This window comes from Mixophyes fleayi, chromosome 1 (genome assembly GCF_038048845.1).
Source record: "Mixophyes fleayi isolate aMixFle1 chromosome 1, aMixFle1.hap1, whole genome shotgun sequence".
Lineage (NCBI taxonomy): Eukaryota > Metazoa > Chordata > Amphibia > Anura > Limnodynastidae > Mixophyes > Mixophyes fleayi.
Window position 1 is genome coordinate 445,317,359 of NC_134402.1, and position 19,008 is coordinate 445,336,366.

The 19,008-nt window shown below is 42.8% G+C and overlaps 1 protein-coding gene across 5 annotated transcripts in view; it reads right to left on the reverse strand.

The window, feature by feature from the left end:
- Positions 1 to 19,008, reverse strand: part of CTIF (cap binding complex dependent translation initiation factor) — a 154,324-nt gene that overhangs the window by 79,890 nt on the left and 55,426 nt on the right. For all 5 annotated transcript variants that reach the window (XM_075185905.1, XM_075185886.1, XM_075185911.1 and 2 more), the window contains exon 8: positions 11,604 to 11,680. In XM_075185905.1, coding sequence (XP_075042006.1) covers positions 11,604 to 11,680 — 77 coding nt within the window. The remainder of the gene's footprint in view (positions 1 to 11,603; positions 11,681 to 19,008) is intronic.

Genomic DNA, 19,008 nt, shown 5'->3' on the forward strand with positions numbered 1-19,008 from the left:
CTGTCCTGTGTTGAACCCAGCATCTCTGTGTCACTCTGCCCGCTGCCCAGCAGTCCTGATCCTTAGCAAGCGGTCAGGAGGTGCCAGCCAGCCCACAGCAAAGAGGCGCTATGTCTGCTACCCAGAAGTAAGCGGTTCTAGGTTTACGAAGCAACCCAGTGGTGGAAGCCGAATTCTCCTACAACTATTGCACAGTTGCCATTCACCGTTGGCGAATGTCTGGTGGCAAAGTGCCACCAGTAGGAGCGGACAGTCACAGTCAGTTACTGATGGTGAGAAGGAAACAAAGATAAAATGTGCCAGTAAAAGGTGTAGGGCAGCATGGTGGCTCAGTGGTTAGCACTTCTGCCTCACAGCGCTGGGGTCATGAGTTCGATTCCCATCCATGGCCTTATCTGTGTAGAGTTTGTATATTCTCCCCGTGTTTGTGTGGGTTTCCTCCGGGTGCTCCAGTTTCCACCCACACTCCAAAAACATACTGGTAGGTTAATTGGCTGCTGACAAAATTGACCCTAGTCTCTCTCGGTCTGTCTGTGTGTGTATGTTAGGGAATTTAGACAGTAAGCTCCAATGGGGCAGGGACTGATGTGAATGAGTTCTCTGTACAGCGCTGCAGAATCAGTGGCGCTATATAAATAAATGGCGGTGATGATGACGATTTAAATGTTAAACAGTTGTACTTGATATAGTGGAGAGACATGATCAGGTTAATAAATTATGCCAGACAGATTGCCTTAGGGATATCCAGGTGAGTAGGTTCATGTAATGCCTGCTTTTTGAAGGCTTGGGGTGGGGGGTACATCCTAGCAATAACCGCTGTGTACGTTAACTCGCAACGAAGTTTAGAACAAGGCTGTTTGTCTACATTTGTTATCAACTACATCAGAGTAACCGAGCGCCCGAACTGCACTAATACACCAAGTTCTATATCTTAAGTGGAGTATGTTTTTATATTAGGTTTTTGAAAGGAACAAAATAAATAGTTTTACGCGATCAGGTGCCCCCTCTTCCTGTACGACTGTTTCAGAGGCCATCCAATACAATGCTAGCGCGTCTGTCCTTGAGGAAGCTTACAATGCAGACGCGAGAGCCAGGCAGATGTCTGCAGACAATTAGGACTACAGCGTAATGGTTACCGATGACCTTGACTTGTCTTCCCACGCCATCGTACAGCAGTTCCAGGACTTTCAAAACCGTTAATTATTTCTATATTAATATCTTTGTTTACGGAGAAAGTGTCGGACATGAAGATTAAACTCTTCATGCAGAGGTTTCTCAGAGAAACGTATAAGCACCATCATTAGTGATCACAAGAGGGACAATTTACCTCATCAGTAACTGGTGCATTATTCATGAAAACACCGCTTTTCCTTTGTTTATTCCTACGATAAGTGTATTTTTATAGTCATACATTAGTGACATCTGCATTTTGTTTCTGGAAGTTTTCCGTAACGTTACAGTCATATAATTACATATCAGCATCAGTGATAAAACACTTTCCCATTAACTAAGAATAACGTGCCCTCCTGAAATCTATTACAAGTCAGATTCCTGCGAGCGGTTATATTAGGCACAGCAGCCCTCGCATCGCTCATTAATAGAAAGCTATGAAACCACTAGAAATAGCGGGAGGCTTAATGGATGGGAGCTTTCCTAAGGACTGCCATTACAGAGGCATTTCATGGGCATTCAGCAGGCTGTGCGTTGGTACGAATCAGGGGCAGGGAATGTTTCATTAGGCCGACACTTGAGGTGAATAATTTACCCAGATAAAAATGGCATCATCTAATTTACATCAATAGCGAGGGAGATATGAGGGCGTTTGCTATACAATTTATCCAATTTATGATCTAAATCAATGTCTTACTGGTCTCTAGCAAACGTATAGATGGCGGTGACAAATTGCTGCAGCTAACAAAATGGCTGCCATCTCTGTGTGACCCAATGATCGCCCTGGTTCAATTGATATGCATGATCTTAGTCACACAAAATGGCTGCCTTCTCTGTGCGCACCTCACATGACTAAAATGGCAGCATCCACTGTTTGAAGGCAGAGCGCAGATAAAATACACACATTTGTGTCATTTTCACTTCACTACAGTCTCAATGAAATATATTTTAAATGTTTTTTTGTGTGTTAAATAAGTGTTAAAGGCACATAGGTATCAGTTATACATAGAGTCCCAGCAAATAGACTCCTTAAGCAATGAAAAAGGATTATTGGAAGCGGGAACACCACATTTTCATCCACAAGGGGGAACTATACATTTATTTTTATGTCATATCTCCATATTTCAATCAGATACATATTACTGTAGGGGACAAGTTAGATTATCGTTTCCCAAATTTGAATCTAAATAGACATTTTAATATTTTTAAGCTTGTATTGGATGGCGAATTTGCACCGTCTGGGTACGTTGGAACAGGTGGTCTTAGTTTGCTTGTTTAATACCCAAAAGCCAATTACCTGCAGAGAGCAGAGACAGCCCTGTCCCTGAAAAAAATCAAACTATAAACACTCTAAAAAGGTGGGAACACAGCTAGGAAATCTTACTTCAGATGCAATTCCTGTAATGATTTCACCAACGAATGAATGTCTGATCCATGTGTACACACCTACACGATTTACCGATCTGTGATCATCTCTTATAACCATCTGCACAACGATTGTGACTCTGTGCACTGTACAGATATCTGCCTACACTGCTGGTGGTGAGTGCGTGCACACTGCCACATTTGCCCGACATCGTTCCATCATTGATCAGGATTTTTAGGAAATTCATAAAACCAAACCAACAGATACGATAAAACAGATCGTGGGAGCGTACAGAGTCTTGCAATATCTGACCAAACGGTCGTGTATTGTGTGATCCGAATAATCACTGCATTACTGTGTACCCAGTTTAATATTTTATAAGGTTTTGTATATATGACCAGAGGATGCTCCCAGAAACGCTTATAAATCTGTGGATTGCAGTGCCGGACTCAACCACAAAGTTATGTTGGTTGTAAATAAAATTAAATTTAAAAAAAAAAAAAAGAAAAAAAAAAAAAAAAAGCTTTAATTGGGATGGAATTTTCATTTCTGTTTTTAATAGACTGCAGTATAAAACTTAGAAATGCATCTTTAGGACGAAAAAAATATAAAATAAAAATAAATAAAAATAAAATCACCTTCAACTCACGGGCAATAAAACTGAACTGAAAAATAATTATTTGAGCAGATCTCAGAGAGCTGTGTTTTGCTAGCTCCCTAATGCTGTTCTGCAGAACATCGTGATCCCGGCTGTCTGTGCTCTTTCTGAATAGACAACACAGACTTCTGTTCCCCGGGTCATGTCAATACGCAGCGTAACAATGAAACGTATGTGTTTGTTAGTCCTTGCTATCGTGTTTATATTATACAGCTAGGCAAAATACATCTGCTATTCCGAGAGAGAGAAAACGACATCTCCCGTGTCATCTAAGAACGAAGTACGTTGTTTCTATAAGCATACAATAAATACCAGCTTTAAGCCAGTTTAATCGTAGTCAAAATAAAAGGTCGTCTTTTGATTTCTCTACCTTACAGTATTTGCAACAAGAGAATAAATCACATTCAATTTCTCTGCTATTTGCACCAACAATGTCAGAATGGATGTATGAAAATTACTCCCGATTCATTGGCGAGACAGAAATCGTTCATTTCAGAGGGGGGGCGAAGAGAGTAAAAACCCCAACAAAACAGGAAAAACTGCGCTCGTGACAATGAGGAAGTTTCACATCTTTGTTCAATACAGATAAACGCAAAACAGCCACTAATTGAACCATCTTCCAGTGTCTTGTTTGAGCTTCCAGTGAATTAATAAAGCGAGAGAGAAATTTTTATCTTTCACTTTTAAGTCCAGAAGAATAATTGCGTGTATGGTTACTCAAACAATAATTTTTTTCTTAAAACAAAAAAAATAAATAAAATGGGAGTATAGGACTTCCTGTTGCACTGCTGCGAGGAACACATTTGTGTGTAAATTAAAACTAACTCTCTGCGGGACGTCACGTCAAATACAGAACATATGTGCGCTGCAGCTAGCTGGTGGCCGAATGTATACGTTTATTTTCTTCTTCTTTTTAGTTGGGTCTTTTTGAATCATAAAAAGGAAAAATCTGCTCTTGATAAAACCACTGCGGCCATTTCTTGTCGCTTTTCGGTGAGCGGATAAAAATCTTCCAATTCAAGAGTGGATTTTAACTGAGCAGAAGGAACACTAAAGTCACAGTAGAAGATTGTAGCAATTCGATAAATATTTTCTGGTCTGTCTTATGTCCTAACGAAATCCAGATGGGAACATTCCCGCCCCAACAACAAAAATTCCCACCCCCTGGCAATTAATTGACGGCTTGGGAGATGTGAGATCATTTAATATCTGTCACTTTGGCCCTGACGTCTCTGTAATTCTCCCATTGATGAGTTATGTGGTTCTTTACTTCACCAGAGGCTTCTGGGTTACACTCGTCTCGCAGGTCGCAGGAACAAAAGTGGCTCCAATGTGCAGAAGATTAATAGTTATAGCTATATAATGCCACTTATCCTGCACTGCAACCTCACTGAGTGGCTTTGTTTCATATACAATGAATGTACACGTAATTAGGTACATGTAACCAGTAGCGGATCACTCCAGATGTTGCCCTCAAGAACGCCCTTTATTCATCAGACCATGGACTGCAGAAGGTGTTGAGTGCGTGACACAGGGAAGCTGGCCTAGGTCAACGTCATAGATGCTGCAAATTAGCTGTTGATAGATTGTAGAATACTTATTCCCATGGAAGCTGGATTGGTTTGAGATCCGATGACTGGGGAAGGCCTCTGCATTAACCTAAATGTACGGTCAGGTGCTCGAAACCATTCAATACAGTTCCGTAGCCTTGTGGTATCGAGCATCAACAGATGGGCACAATGATGAAGGTATTCACCTCTCCGGCAAGACAGTGAAATGTTGCTCTGCCCTCATGTGTTTGTGCCCCCCCCCCCCATTACAGCAACGCTACCAGCCTCCATTGCGGACACCTGGAAGAATAGAACCATGGGTGGTCTTCACCAGGTCCTTCAATATCAATCTAGGATTCAACAGACCAGGCAACGTTTCCGTTATAACCCAACCGAGACAAGGCCTTGTTATGCATTCTGCAAAGACACTTTGGGCGCTACTGTTGTTCATTCGTTGATAGTAGACAAGCTGTACCCCTTATATCAGTGGTCAGGGAACAGGGGTAAATTACCCCAAATGGGGTAAAAATGAAATTCCTGAGGGTAATGCTGCCGATTCACATGATGTCAGTTGGATTGTAGACCCCTTTAAATGTGAAATTGCTGTTGTACCAGAAGAGCCTCAAGGGTTGGCAGAGGCACTTCTTGAGCTTCGATGTAATAATGAAGCACGTATTGCATTTGAAAACAAAGCAGATCTGTCATATCAAAATTATACAAGAGGAGGCAGTCAAAAAGTTGCTGCCTTTTGCAACAACCTACCTTTGCGAACAAGGATTTTCCACTCTAACGAACATAAAAACAAAGCAGAGAAATCGATTGGACGCTGAAGACTGTATCCAAATTGCTCTGACATCAATACACCCCAATATTGATGCTCTCATCAAAAATTAAGTAACATCATTTCTACAAAACCTGAAGTTTTGAAGTTTTCAAAGAAATTTTGAATAGATTCAATAAAATTTTGAATTCCAATAATAATATACGATTTCCTTCCTTTCAAATCAAGGGGGTAACGTCAGTGTATCTAATTATATTTGGGGGTAAAAGGTAAAAAAGTTCCCTGACCCCTGCTTTATATGTTACACTGCTCAAGTCATGCCAGCCTCTGCGATGGGGTGTACTCAATCACAGGCCCAAGCTGACTGGGTGTCGATCCGTTGTTGACACACCTATGACCACGCTGTGCATGCAAGAAACAGAAGAGTTACATAAAATGTAGTTTCAAGTATGCCTTCAATTTAACTCAAATATACTGGGTACTTAATATGTATAGACACAACGAAGCATTTGCCAAGAGGACAATTTTTCACTAAATTTATTATTTTAAACTTCCATCACTTTTCTCCCCTTCGAGAAAAACAGAGTATTATATCAGGGACCCTGGCAGTATACGAGACCTCACTCCACAGCGCTATGCTAATTTGTAAGACAAGAGATGATTGCATAGAGCAGCGCATCCGTGCTGTCAGCATCATGTCAGAGCTAGTACCCAACGACTGAACGCTACCAGCTTTGAACAAGGAGTGGTTACATCACCTGCAGGGGGAGCTCTTGTCCCCCTCCCTCTAAACTGTAGGGTTCCATGACATGTGACTCCACAGTTCTGTTTCTGAGTTGGGAGAAATATCCATCATGGGTGGTATCATGCTGCAGGGTACTTGGTGAGAGAGGTTCAGACACCGTGCTGTATAGTGGCTTCAGATTAACCACTTGTTTGTATAGTTCCAGACCTGCAACATAAATCCACTGTATTCCTACAATTCTATATAAGAACAGATAGCAGGAATTACATACAGAGCACGGTGAGATAGAGGTGGTCCTGTGCCGCGGACCATGAATTACACGCGGCATACAGAGTAAGGAAAGTGAAACTTTGCAGGCCGGCCAAGGCGTGTGGTCTGCTTGTCTCCAGTGATACAACTTGCCATTGTCCTAGCTTCTCTTACCCTAGTGCCTGTTCTATCAATGAGCAATCAGGGTCGCACGGGCCAAATGGTTGATGGATTTTTAAATGTGCGCTATCATCATCACCATTTATTTATATAGCGCCACTGATTCCGCAGCACTGTACAGAGAACTCATTCACATCAGTCCCCGCTCATTGGAGCTTACAGTCTAAATTCCCTAACATACACACACACACAGACACACACAGACTAGGGTCAATTTTGATAGCAAACAATTAACCTACTAGTATGTTTTGTGGAGGGTGGGAGGAAACCAGAGCACCCGGAGGAAACCCACGCAAACACGGGGAGAACATGCAAACTCCACACAGATAATGCCATATTTTAACATAGTGCAGTTTACTCTTCAGATAAAACGTTAAAATTACTACAAATGAATGTCAGCTCGAAGAGGTAGAAAAGGCGACACTTTATAAAATTACGGCCTTAACGGCAGGGCAACACGGTGGCTCAGTGGTTAGCACTTCTGCCTTACAGCACTGGGGTCATGAGTTCAATTTCCGACCATGGCCTTAACTGTGAGGAGTTTGTATGTTCTCCCCGTGTTTGCGTGGGTTTCCTCTGGGTGCTTCGGTTTCCTCCCACACTCCAAGAACATACTGGTAGGTTAATTGGCTGCAATCTCGCTCTCACTCTCTCTCTGTCTGTCTGTGTGTGTATGTTAGGGAATTTATACTGTAAGCCCCAATGGGGCAGGGACTGATGTGAGTGAGTTTTCTGTACAGCGCTGCAGAATCAGTGGCGCTATATAAATAAATGGTGATGATGATAAGACCTTTGAGATCCTATTAACAGAGGGACAAGATTTTGATATTCAAGATTCAACTAAAAGTCATAGTTGGTCGAAATGAGAAGTTTCGATTGAATTTGGAACGGAGTCAAATAGTTTGAACACCTCTAGTGAGAGGTGCACTAAACACACACTAACATAAGTGAAAATAATAGACACTTCCTTTACATGCTGTCCTTTGTATTTAGGTTACTGGAGCAGGGTTAGGCAACAAATGTGATTGCAGACAGGAATGAATGACTAAGATCGAGCATAAGTCAGACAATAGTTAGCACTGAAGTCAGTCTTTGTAGATAAAAATTCCCACGTCTCTATTTTCATGAATCGCTCTTTAAGCTCGGGATGCGTCTGCAGTTACATTTTTCCTTCATATAGGCCCCACTTCCTTCCAACTTTTGGGGTAATAAAAGAATACGCCTAGCTCTGTCTACGAACTGAAACAGCGTGTGGGAAACCTATAGTGGATGCAGACAATCTAGTCATGGAGACGGATATTTGTTGCAGTACAAGTGCGCTACTCGTCCATTTCCTTCTCGCCGATTGCTCGAGAGTGTTTGTCCGGCTCTGCCGACAAGTACGTGCACTAATGCACATTGTACTGGCCAGTCAGCTAAAACGGATTGTAAGCTCTGCAGTCCAGTCACGTCTTCTTAGCAACAGGGCTATAAAACTCTAAAAATGTAACAGGCATTGCAGGAGGCAGCGAATAATAAAATTCACAAAAAGGCTGTGCCCCATGGGGAAAGCTCCAGTCCTCTGTCCAAGGACTGTCACAGAACTCAAATCAGACACTCGACAAACACAGATATTCCAAAAACTATTGTAAGCCAATGGAGCCGTACGCACATACTTTCTGACGAGGGCTAGCTTCGTTTTGCTGAAAGTTCAACATTTCCTGCGGTGTTCAGAGATTAAGGCTCATACATAGTACACAATGCAGCAGAGTTAAGGATATTTTCAAGCTATACTTGAGATTGACAAATAATGTGCTGCAAAAGAAGAACAGACTTCTGGATAATGGTATTAACAAGGGAGATCTGTCTGCAGGTAGATGTTTTGCATCACCCAAAGGCTGGTGGGTCAGGCTGAAAAAATTGGCAGGTAAGTTGGACTACCCAGAGGTCTATTTTTATTTTGTAAAGTATTCTTTGCAGATACCAGTCAGTGATCAATGGACAATATGTATTACAATCTGTGCTCTATGACTAATAACTTAGTGTGTCGGCAATGTCTGTAACTTACTGTAGCTAGAAAGTCTTCTGTATAGAATTCACAAACATTCCAAACAGGAAGTCCTGTAGTACAATGACGAATACATCTCTTATGGAACATAGATTTGCAAAGTTTATGTTTGCATTTATGTATTAATAGTACCTCAATTATAAGTTTATATTTTTATGATAATTTTAATATACAAGTAAACATGTTCATATATAAAGCACAAGTAGATGTGTGATTGTGTACGTCCTCCCAGCTCCCAAACTGTAAGATTCATCAGAGAGCTAGTAGCAAATGAACAGTATGTTGCAGAGAGATAAAAAGCTTAAATTGCAAAGCATAGCGTGTCAGTTATTTTCTGCTCAAAGTTACACAGACATTATACTTGGACATGCAAGAGAGGCACCAACCTCCTATCTAAATGTCAAGTACCGTATGTTAGACAACAATCAGGAAAAAAATGTGACCGTGAAGAATTATTTTGGGATGATGTATGGCATCCATCATCAGAAATTCTCCTTACATAATTTTATAGATAATGGATTTATTCATAATTTCAAGAACCATACCTAAATTAAACTAAAATTTCCCATATTTAGCATCCTCTCCTAAACGGTTTATCAGAAGTCTTCATAGTAAATTTAGGAAAAAAATATTTGTGATCACGTCTTTGTGAGATTAAAATTTTCTAGTTTTCAGAACTCTGAATTAGTATTTTCCATATAAGAGATTCCATGTATATGCTGAATTCTCATGAACACTGGTTCATCAAAGTGTCTGACCCCACTGTATGCAGGTAGCAGGTGCATCATAATTAACTTTTACAATGCATATCCCTGTTTAATCGCTACCATCCATTACTGCCGCCATCGTAGCACACAGACCAGATCACCAGAATGGTCACAGCAGCAGAGGAGGGGTGTGGTGACCTGTCCCTGCATGGTACTATGTCTGTGAGGAGGGGCATGGAGGCAGCAGGAAGCCACAGACTGAGAGTTATATAGTGGAAGGAGCAGGGTCCCCCAGCAGCACAGAGTATATCAGGAGATGAGTGATGTGTTAGTGAGGACAAGGTTGCATGTGACAGGGGCAGTGACATGATGTGAGGAGGGGAATGGAGGCAGCTGGAAGCCACAGACAGAGTTATATAGTGGAAGGAGCAGGACCCTCCAGCAGCACAGAGTATATCAGGAGATGAGTGATGTGTTAGTGAGGACAGGGCTGCATGTGACAGGGGCAGTGACATGATGTGAGGAGGGGAATGAAGGCAGCAGGAAGTCACAGACTGAGAGTTATATAGTGGAAGGAGCAGAGTCCTCCACAGCACAGAGTAGTGACGTAAGGAATGGAGAGAAAGAGAAAGCCAAAGGGCAAAAGTTACATAGCGGAAGGAGTGCATGTATTAAAAAAAAAGTTCTGCTGTGTCCTTGTTTACCCGGGAGTCTGATGGCAATGTAGCTACATTCGATTCACAAATCAAGTTGGGCAACGCGCAGTGCTCTTTCCCGCTCCTCATGCATACCTTGTCAGCATCGGACGAGCTGTACGTGAAAGCAGCTCAGGACAGAGGAAAAAGCAGGATGACTTGAGAGCAAACTATCTCTCCTGGGCTTACCAAGCGACATAAAAACCCCATTTCATTTCTTCTACAGTCATAGCATACAAAAGGCACGGTGCAACGTCTACGTACAATAGGGTTCCAGTAACTACAGACAGGTCGCCTTTAAGAATTGCCGGGGAAATAAGAGACTATAGGCTGTGGCAGATGCACCCACTTTACACTGTGTCTGGTGTAGAAACTGCTCATTACAATTCATTTATACAGCTCCAACACGTTCCACGGCGCCCTGTAGAACTCAGGGAAGGAAATGAAAAGCAGACAGTTTTCCATGGATTAAATATATAATTTCTATAAATCTTTCCATGCAGCAGCACAGAGGGGTACGTGGCTGTGTGCACCGTGCGCTACACTATGGGCCTCAGATATACGTACTAAACTTGGAAGGTGGGGGAGGGGGGGGGGGTGACAACCGCGCCGTCTCCGTACGGTCCTCTCCAGGAGCCTGTTCTAGAGGACAGCAAATTTAAAACAACCTTTTTATTTTTTAAAGGGGCTCTTTTATCTCCAAAGAACGGATTCATTACAAGAGCATTCAGCCCAAAAAGTTAATCCATCCGATAGAGGAAAATTAATAGTCTTCTCCTTATGCAAAAACTTCCAGATAAGATGTAGCCGTCACCTACGGCGAGGAGACAGCCAATGTGCTGGTTACGCCAAGATTAAGCCAATCCGTTCACCGTGAACGTGGTTTGTGCCTCGGTGGTGAATCCCAGTGAACGTATAGGTGCCATTAACCCCGGCTGCCTGGTGACCGCGTCAGACGCGGGTACAATTCATAAAGACAACGCAGGGAACTGTCAGAGCCTGATATAAGCGACAGCTGAAGACATTATATTGCAGGGAGTTCTAGAACACTGTATCAAACATGTTTACTTCTGTTATAGTATGGAAACCTTTACATATACTGTTAGGATGATTTTTTAAAACTGATAATTGTTCAAGGAAACCAGAAACTCATTTTTTTGACCCTGACAAGGACCCAACAATTCATCCAAGGAGAATTCTGCTTCATATAACACCAATGTAAAAATAATGAGAAAATATTGTAGTGACCGATTTGTTTTATACATTACACGGTCATAGACTGTCCTATATGCAATGTCTATAATCCCAAGGATGATTCGGTAAGTACCTGGTCAGATTGGTTGGCCAGATTTCGTAAACCCTCCAGCGGACACGCGAAACAGGTTTATTGAGTATTGTTCAAGTACGACATAAAGTAACATAAAATTGTATTTGACAGCGGGATTTAACTCTTACCTTCGGTCGTTTCGTTTTCTCCTGAATAATTTTTTGGTGTGCGCTATCTCAGCTTCGTGGGGCTGCGGGTGATAGGCCTGGGGTGGGGAAGAGAAGCAGGGGGGAGAGTAACTAATCTTTAGTGAAACATCGCTTTGACTAACTTAAATGACAGAAAGAAGTTGGAACTGTAGAATGAGAGAACGACATGAAAGTGCGCACAATGATACAATAGGAAAAAGGACCATATTCTGTGGCACAAAGATCTTTTCAGGACACGGGGAGAACACATTACCAAGGTAACATTAGACTGAGGAGACCGTTCACCTCAGCCAACATCTGCAGCAAATGAAATGCTCGGTGTAAACAATGAGAGGGAAGGAGACGTTGTCTCTGCATCGCTACTGTGTGGCAGCGTCCTTGTGTAGACTAACAATCCCCCAGATATAACATCTGTGCAGACTACAGACAATAGCCCGATACATTATTCCGTGTACCTCAGGTCCCTCCATTCAATGTTAATTGAATAATACAGGAGTTACATAAAGTAGTGTCATACCGGCACATTCATTCAAAACTTCAACTGACTATTTCTACGGCCACTAACTTTGCAAGAAACATTCCAAGGTCAAGGAAGTAAAAATAAAAAGTAAAAAAAACAAACTGCTCAGTGATCACATACACAGGCAAAATAAATACATTAACAAACATTATATAAAATATATATATATTATAAACCCTCCCATCCACCAGTCTCCTGCAGCATCCCGGTGTCTCTTTGCAGCAGTGAATCGGTTGCAGCTGGGTGACGTCCTGGATAGATCGCAGGCGTACAACCTAATAAAGACCAAAGGAGCCAGCGGCCTCCTCCGGGACTCTATTCTGGCCAGGACATGCCGGGAGTTTGACTTTTGTCTGATTGATAAGCAGGTGTGCCAGAGTGTCAGTCAGCCGTGACCTGGTCATTGCGGTGGAGAGGCGCGGGGATGCTGCAGGAGACAGGAACATGGAAAGGAACGACAACGCTACATATCGACCCGTCACCCAACAATAAACAGTAAAATCTATGTTTTGGGTGGAGATAGCCATTTAGAAATAAAATCTTATTTGTATCCGATTTTCTTTTCTCTTTTCAACAGCAGAATCTCAGTAGGGAATCAAGCAACACCTGACATTTTCTACAATATGAAGCATGAGCATGAGAATACGATTAGAATTCATAACTAACTGCATCCAAGTATAAAAACCACCCATATAATTGTACTGACAGTAATCAGTATTTGTAGAACACAGAATAAGTGATGATCTGCTTACAAGGAGAATAATCGAGCACTCCCACCCTGACATACTAAACCATAGACTAAAATGGACACAATCACGCAAAAAAAAGGAGGAAGACAAAGCATTGTGATGGGGGCCACATTTGTTTAAAGTAAAAATTAATGGACAGTGTTCACATCAGAAATTCCGCAACAATTCAGCATTCCCTTACAAACCCATCAGCTGTTCAAGGTAAGAAAGTAGAATTTATTTATTTTTTACAAACAAACACAAAAGCAATTTAACAACAGGTGACACATGTACCGGATAACTATTGGAAATCGCTGCGAGGTTACAAGGCTCTAAAGCCTCTTTATCTGGGAGATTATCAGTCTCATGGGGAACTGGCTGAGGTAACAGTTCTAAGGAATGTAGGGAAATAAACAACAAATTATTAGCACAAAACGATAAAAAAGGACGGAAGAAATACAGATTAAAACATATTTCATTTTCACCTGTTTTCTTTTACGTTCACTTCTGTTACACCCACTTTATGTACAGATATTTAACCCTAAGCAACAATCGGAGGACAGTGGGTATTGGTCTGGGCATCCAAAATGATCAAATATCTAAACTAGAAACCAAAAGCACTTTACTATACAAATATTTCCTATTGTGCTTAATATATGTTTAGTGATCCCACAATTTGTTTTTTTAGCTGGACACAGTCTGTGGCATCACCGACTGTATTTTTAAAATTCTACATATCCTTTGTCTCGCACAACGTAACTGTCTTACAGTACGAGTCCTTGCCATGTTTTTTGATGGAACTTGGTTTGGAGTCATTAACTTCTTTCATTTAAATCACACTTTCCCTGGTTACCTACCGCTCCCTCCAAATTCACACATCTTACATAAAAGGCACCAACACAAAATAATCCATTAAAAACACACCTACATCTGTGTAAGGTTCACATCAGACCAAGGGAACCCGTTAATTATTTCTCATGTGTGTACGAAAGACATCCGCCGCTCCGATCTAGATGTAAAAGGTTTACGGAACACTACGGTAACATTGCTTTATTTACAGTAAGGACAGAAATCCAGGAAGAATCGGCCACAACAGTAATTGTGGATTCTGCAGGATGATCTCTGCACACAATCAGCAACGTGGGATTGTCCAGTTGCTGGGACCATCTCAGTAACTGGACTCATCCAAGATACTCAGAGACAGACAAATCCTTGAACTGAATCAAAAGTCACGGAAGGCCCCAACAATCACAGGAAATACGATGGAAAAGTATGTACTGTACTGCCAAGGTTCTGCCAACCAAACATTACCTCGGCCTTCGATCCTGCGCTCATCACTTACCTTGTGCTCCATAAATAAGAATACAGCCTACAAAAGGACGTCCAGAATACAAAGGTTGTACTAATTCAAGTCTGTTTGAGATTGGTGCAAATTTTTTCCATGTTCAATCACTTCCTCTATTCATCATCATTTATTTATATAGCGCCACTGATTCCGCAGCGCTGTACAGAGAACTCATTCACATCAGTCCCTGCCCCATTGGAGCTCACAGTTTAAATTCCCTAACACACACACACACACACACACACACACACACAGAGACAGAGAGAGACTAGGGTCAATTTTGATAGCAGCCAATTAACCTACTAGTACGTTTTTGGAGTGTGGGAGGAAACCTGAGCACCCGGAAGAAACCCACGCAAACACGGGGTGAACATACAAACTCCACACAGATAGGGCCATGGTCGGGAATTGAACTCATGACCCCAGTGCTGTGAGACAGAAGTGCTAACCACTAAGCCAACGGGCTCTTAACATTTTAGGGGGGCAGTGACGGATTATAACTTAAGGAGCTCGCACACTGAACAATAGTTATTAATCCACCTGTCCTGGCTGAATACGCAAATGGCCGTTATCTGATCATTAAGCTTGTGCGGACGGCGACCAGTCGCCTTAATGAGGCCGGTGGGTTTGAGAAGTCAGCTTTGTCTGATGGTATCGCTGAATGACGGGACAGGACGATCGAATTTGGCTACTCATGTGTCCAAGCAAATAGGACAAATCTGGATTTTAGCAAAATAATGTACCATGCACAATAATGCCATAGAAATAATGTGATATTTCCCTAGTATTGCTTTTATTTATTACTTTAACTTTTTTTATTATAAAATATAAGTATAAAAATATGATTAGATTTATCAGATGATGGCACAGAAAACAGCAAATACAGGATCATAGGGACCCCTAATTTTGTATTGCAACATACAAGTTAATGAGCACGGCTTGTGTTTTTTATTATATATTATTGTTATTATAATATGTTAGGTTTGGAGAGAGAGGCAGACAGTCTGATGAGTAAGAAGAGACTGACTTTGCAGTAATATAATGACTGGATGAGGGTCCTTCCGACAGTCACACTCTATTTTCAGACTGCAGTTCAGCTAAAGATCCAGGTAATTAATACACCGTAAATCACAGAGAAAATCCAAACTCTCTGCCTGAATTCCTTATAAAATTACATATGGGAGGGAAAGGCGGAGAAATAGCATTTAGAGAGAGATATATGGTGAGTCACGCTTCCGAAACCTGGCAATCAAAAGCTGAAAGATCTGTGTAATTGAGGAAGTTGAGTTGGAGACGTATTTGTTACATTAACTCTTAGGACAGTGGCTGTGTTTCGGCTGCAGAGTTCCTCCACTGTAACACACAATATCAGCCTGTAACCGAGGAGAACCGCTAATGTGTACAGGGAACCCTGGGAGACTCGTGTAGACTATATTCACATCTACATTCGTGTGATGGTTTTGTTACTGATTTACTAAATGGTGCCTGGTGCACTTTGCAGTTAGGAAAAAAGGAGGTTAAATACTCTTTATGTATTATGCTCCCTCCCAGGGTGACTAACTCCAAAATGCAAAGCAGGAGAGCTGTGATGTATAGAGGAAGACTGACCGAGAGCATCAGAGTGGAAATGTGCACATCAGATTAACTTCATCGAGCATTTCAGTAAGCACTTATCTGTGCGATGTGTGATTGTGTCAGTGAGGACAGGGGCAGTGACATGATGTGAGGAGGGGAATGGAGGCAGCAGGAAGCCACAGACTGAGAGTTATATAGTGGAAGGAGCAGGGTCTCCCAGCAGCACAGAGTATATCAGGAGATGAGTGATGTGTTAGTGAGGACAGGGCTGCATGTGACAGGAGCAGTGACATGATGTGAGGAGGGGAATGGAGGCAGCAGGAAGCCACAGACTGAGCGTTATATAGTGGAAGGAGCAGGGTCCTCCTGACAGCACATTGTAATGTGGGAAGGGGTTATATATGCAGGGGCAAACGCAGGATTTGTAGAGAGGGGTTTCCATGCCACACCGCCAGTGGGCGTGACCAGCATGCTTCAGGGCGTTGCTATAATTTTAGACAGTTCTTGGCTGCTCTCCAACTCTTCCTATCCCCATAATATACACGGCAATGCTGCGTGCACTACTGTTAGGTGCACACAGCTCTCCCTTTTCGAGCAGAGCCGTGTGAAGCAGGACATACCTCCCACCTGTCCCTACAATCAGGACAAGGTCCTAACTGAGTGCATCAGAACAATTGTCAGACTGTCCGGCTCTCTCCTACCTGTTCTTACTGCGTTCAATACTTGTTGGGGAGAGATGTGAAATGTGAACAGTGCAGACAGAAACGATCTGCACACAAAGTGCAAAGTGGCTGGTCCTGGGGCAGGGTTCAGCCACCTCAAGCATACAGTACCCCAGGCTGGGATGGGGGGTTTCCTAATGCCTCAGTTTGCCTATGATATGATGGAGCTGTAAGCAGAGAGGATGACCACAATCCATCAACTAAGCAGCGCTATGAGTTCATACATCCAACCAAGTGTTTTTTACATGGAGAAAGAAAAATGATTCCAATCATATTATGCAGATAATATATATTCATTCACAGCCTGTGACCCATTGGAGATTACTATCTTATTCCCCACCTCTCTAACACAGATAGATTTTGTCAAGCCAATTAACCTGTCAATATGTCTTTGGAGCACGCGGAGGAAGCCAACGCAAACACAGGGAGACCATACAAACTATATACAGATCGGGGCCTGGTCGGAATCAAACTCATGACCCCAGGTCTGTGAGGCAGCAATGCTAACCGGTGTGCCACCATGTTGCCCCATATAATCATACATGCCGATCACAACACTGAGAAAAGCAGCCCTTAAAGTCAACAGCAATGGGACCCCAAAATAAATCACAAAGTCATATTTCTGGTGAATGTATAGGCTGCAGTCTCAGACAATATGGCTGCCTGCAATGTTTCTGGCAGGTGTACAGAACGCGAGCGACCCCGGACAACCTGCCAGTGCCAATAACTTTGGAACATGTCACTAATAAACTCGCTTTGCACTTGGTAAACTCTCTCAATCACACAGCGGTGAGCATCCCACGACAGGGGCCTGCACATCCCCCTGACAATGGGAGGAAGAGGGTGTAAAAGGGAATTTCACATCGCTGACCCCAAGTATTGTTCCAAATCCTAGGAAAACGCTTCCTCCAGACTAGCGCTGACCACACGCCGGCTCTCCAGCCAGGAGTCACAACGTGTCACGTTGTATTGTACGATTGAGTCAGAGGGACGGTGACCCGCTCACATACAGATGCTGATCATCACGTAAGCCGCATCCCCGCTGTACGGAAACTAACACAAACTGGGCTTTTATTGTCTGAATTATCGCGCAAAACGTGAAACTTGGCAAATTATCTAAGGCACGCAAACATTCCAGGAATCCAAAAATAAGTGAAGGTAATTAAAGTAATATAACGGCAGACACCCATCATTTGGAGCACCCTCCCTAAAATTTGAAACTTTTTTTTATTTTTATAAACCAAACAGTCATTGAAATTTCACACTAAATGGTTGAGCAGTGCTCCTCATAGTGGCTGTAGAAGATGGCTCTTGCTGAACAATCCTGCACATATGATATTCTGATAGAGCAGAAGTCTATTATTTATGGTTTAATGTACATTTGACTAGGGGCAGAGCACATTTTTCTGATCAATCTTCAACTCCCGATTGCCCTGATAACGCCACTTTTGCTACACATGGCTGGGACAGCGTCATGAAGTAAGGAGGAGACGGGAGGCAGCGGGAAGCCACGGAGAGAGACAGTGGAAGGTGCAGGGTCCTCCAGCAGCACAGAGTAGCAATGTGATGCTCCTGATGTGGGAAGACTGTAGGATCAAAGTAAAGTTCAAACATCAAACTTCTTCTTTGTGGTTTTCAGAATGGCCAAGACAAAAGGATTCTGGGTAAGAGATCCTGCGCCTGTCTATGTCTGAAGTACACAGACACAGAATCTTACAACTGCCAAAACAGAGAAGAAATGTATAAGCTTTAAAAATAGGGATTGTCCACTTCGGCATAATCCGCATTTCTTACGCAGCCCCCGTTTAGACCAGTGTGCCGTCCCTTGACCGGAGCGGTGTCTTTGGAATTGCAGACCTCGCGATGATCAGAAATGTCACTCAACAGAACATATCAGAGCTGGAGAAAAGATGCCGTAACGATTACTCTCCTTCACTCTATAGAACAAATACAGGTATAAAAACTGCCCCCTCCCCTAGCTATAGCTCCCAGTATGTGCTGTCGTATGCTGTGCTCCACAGCGCACCCAGGTACAGGGGGCTTGCCTAGATCACCCTCCCACCCCAAGCACGGGGGCTCAAATAAACCGCTACAACCCCCCTGCGCACCCAGCACGGGGACTCACATAAACCCGCCCAAGAACAGATCGTCTAACGCTAAAGCACTCTAACTATTCAGCATCCAACTGAGCTTCCACCAATGACCCTAAGGGGTTAAACATTCAGTGGTTCCACAGAGACCTTTATCCTAGAACGGGTCCATCCGGTGATCCTTGAGGGAGACTCGCTGTAGCATTCACCAGGTCACGTACTGCGGCTCTATAATGGCCAGTTACCTGCCGGCAGCAGACAGGAAGCTCATGGTGTAAAGAACCTCTCGTCTCTTACAATGTAACCGTGTCTATTTATAACCCCAGCGAGGAAACGCTGGGGGGGACGGAGGACTCCAACCAATGGCTCATTTAGACCAGCAGGAAATGCTTTGCGGCATTATT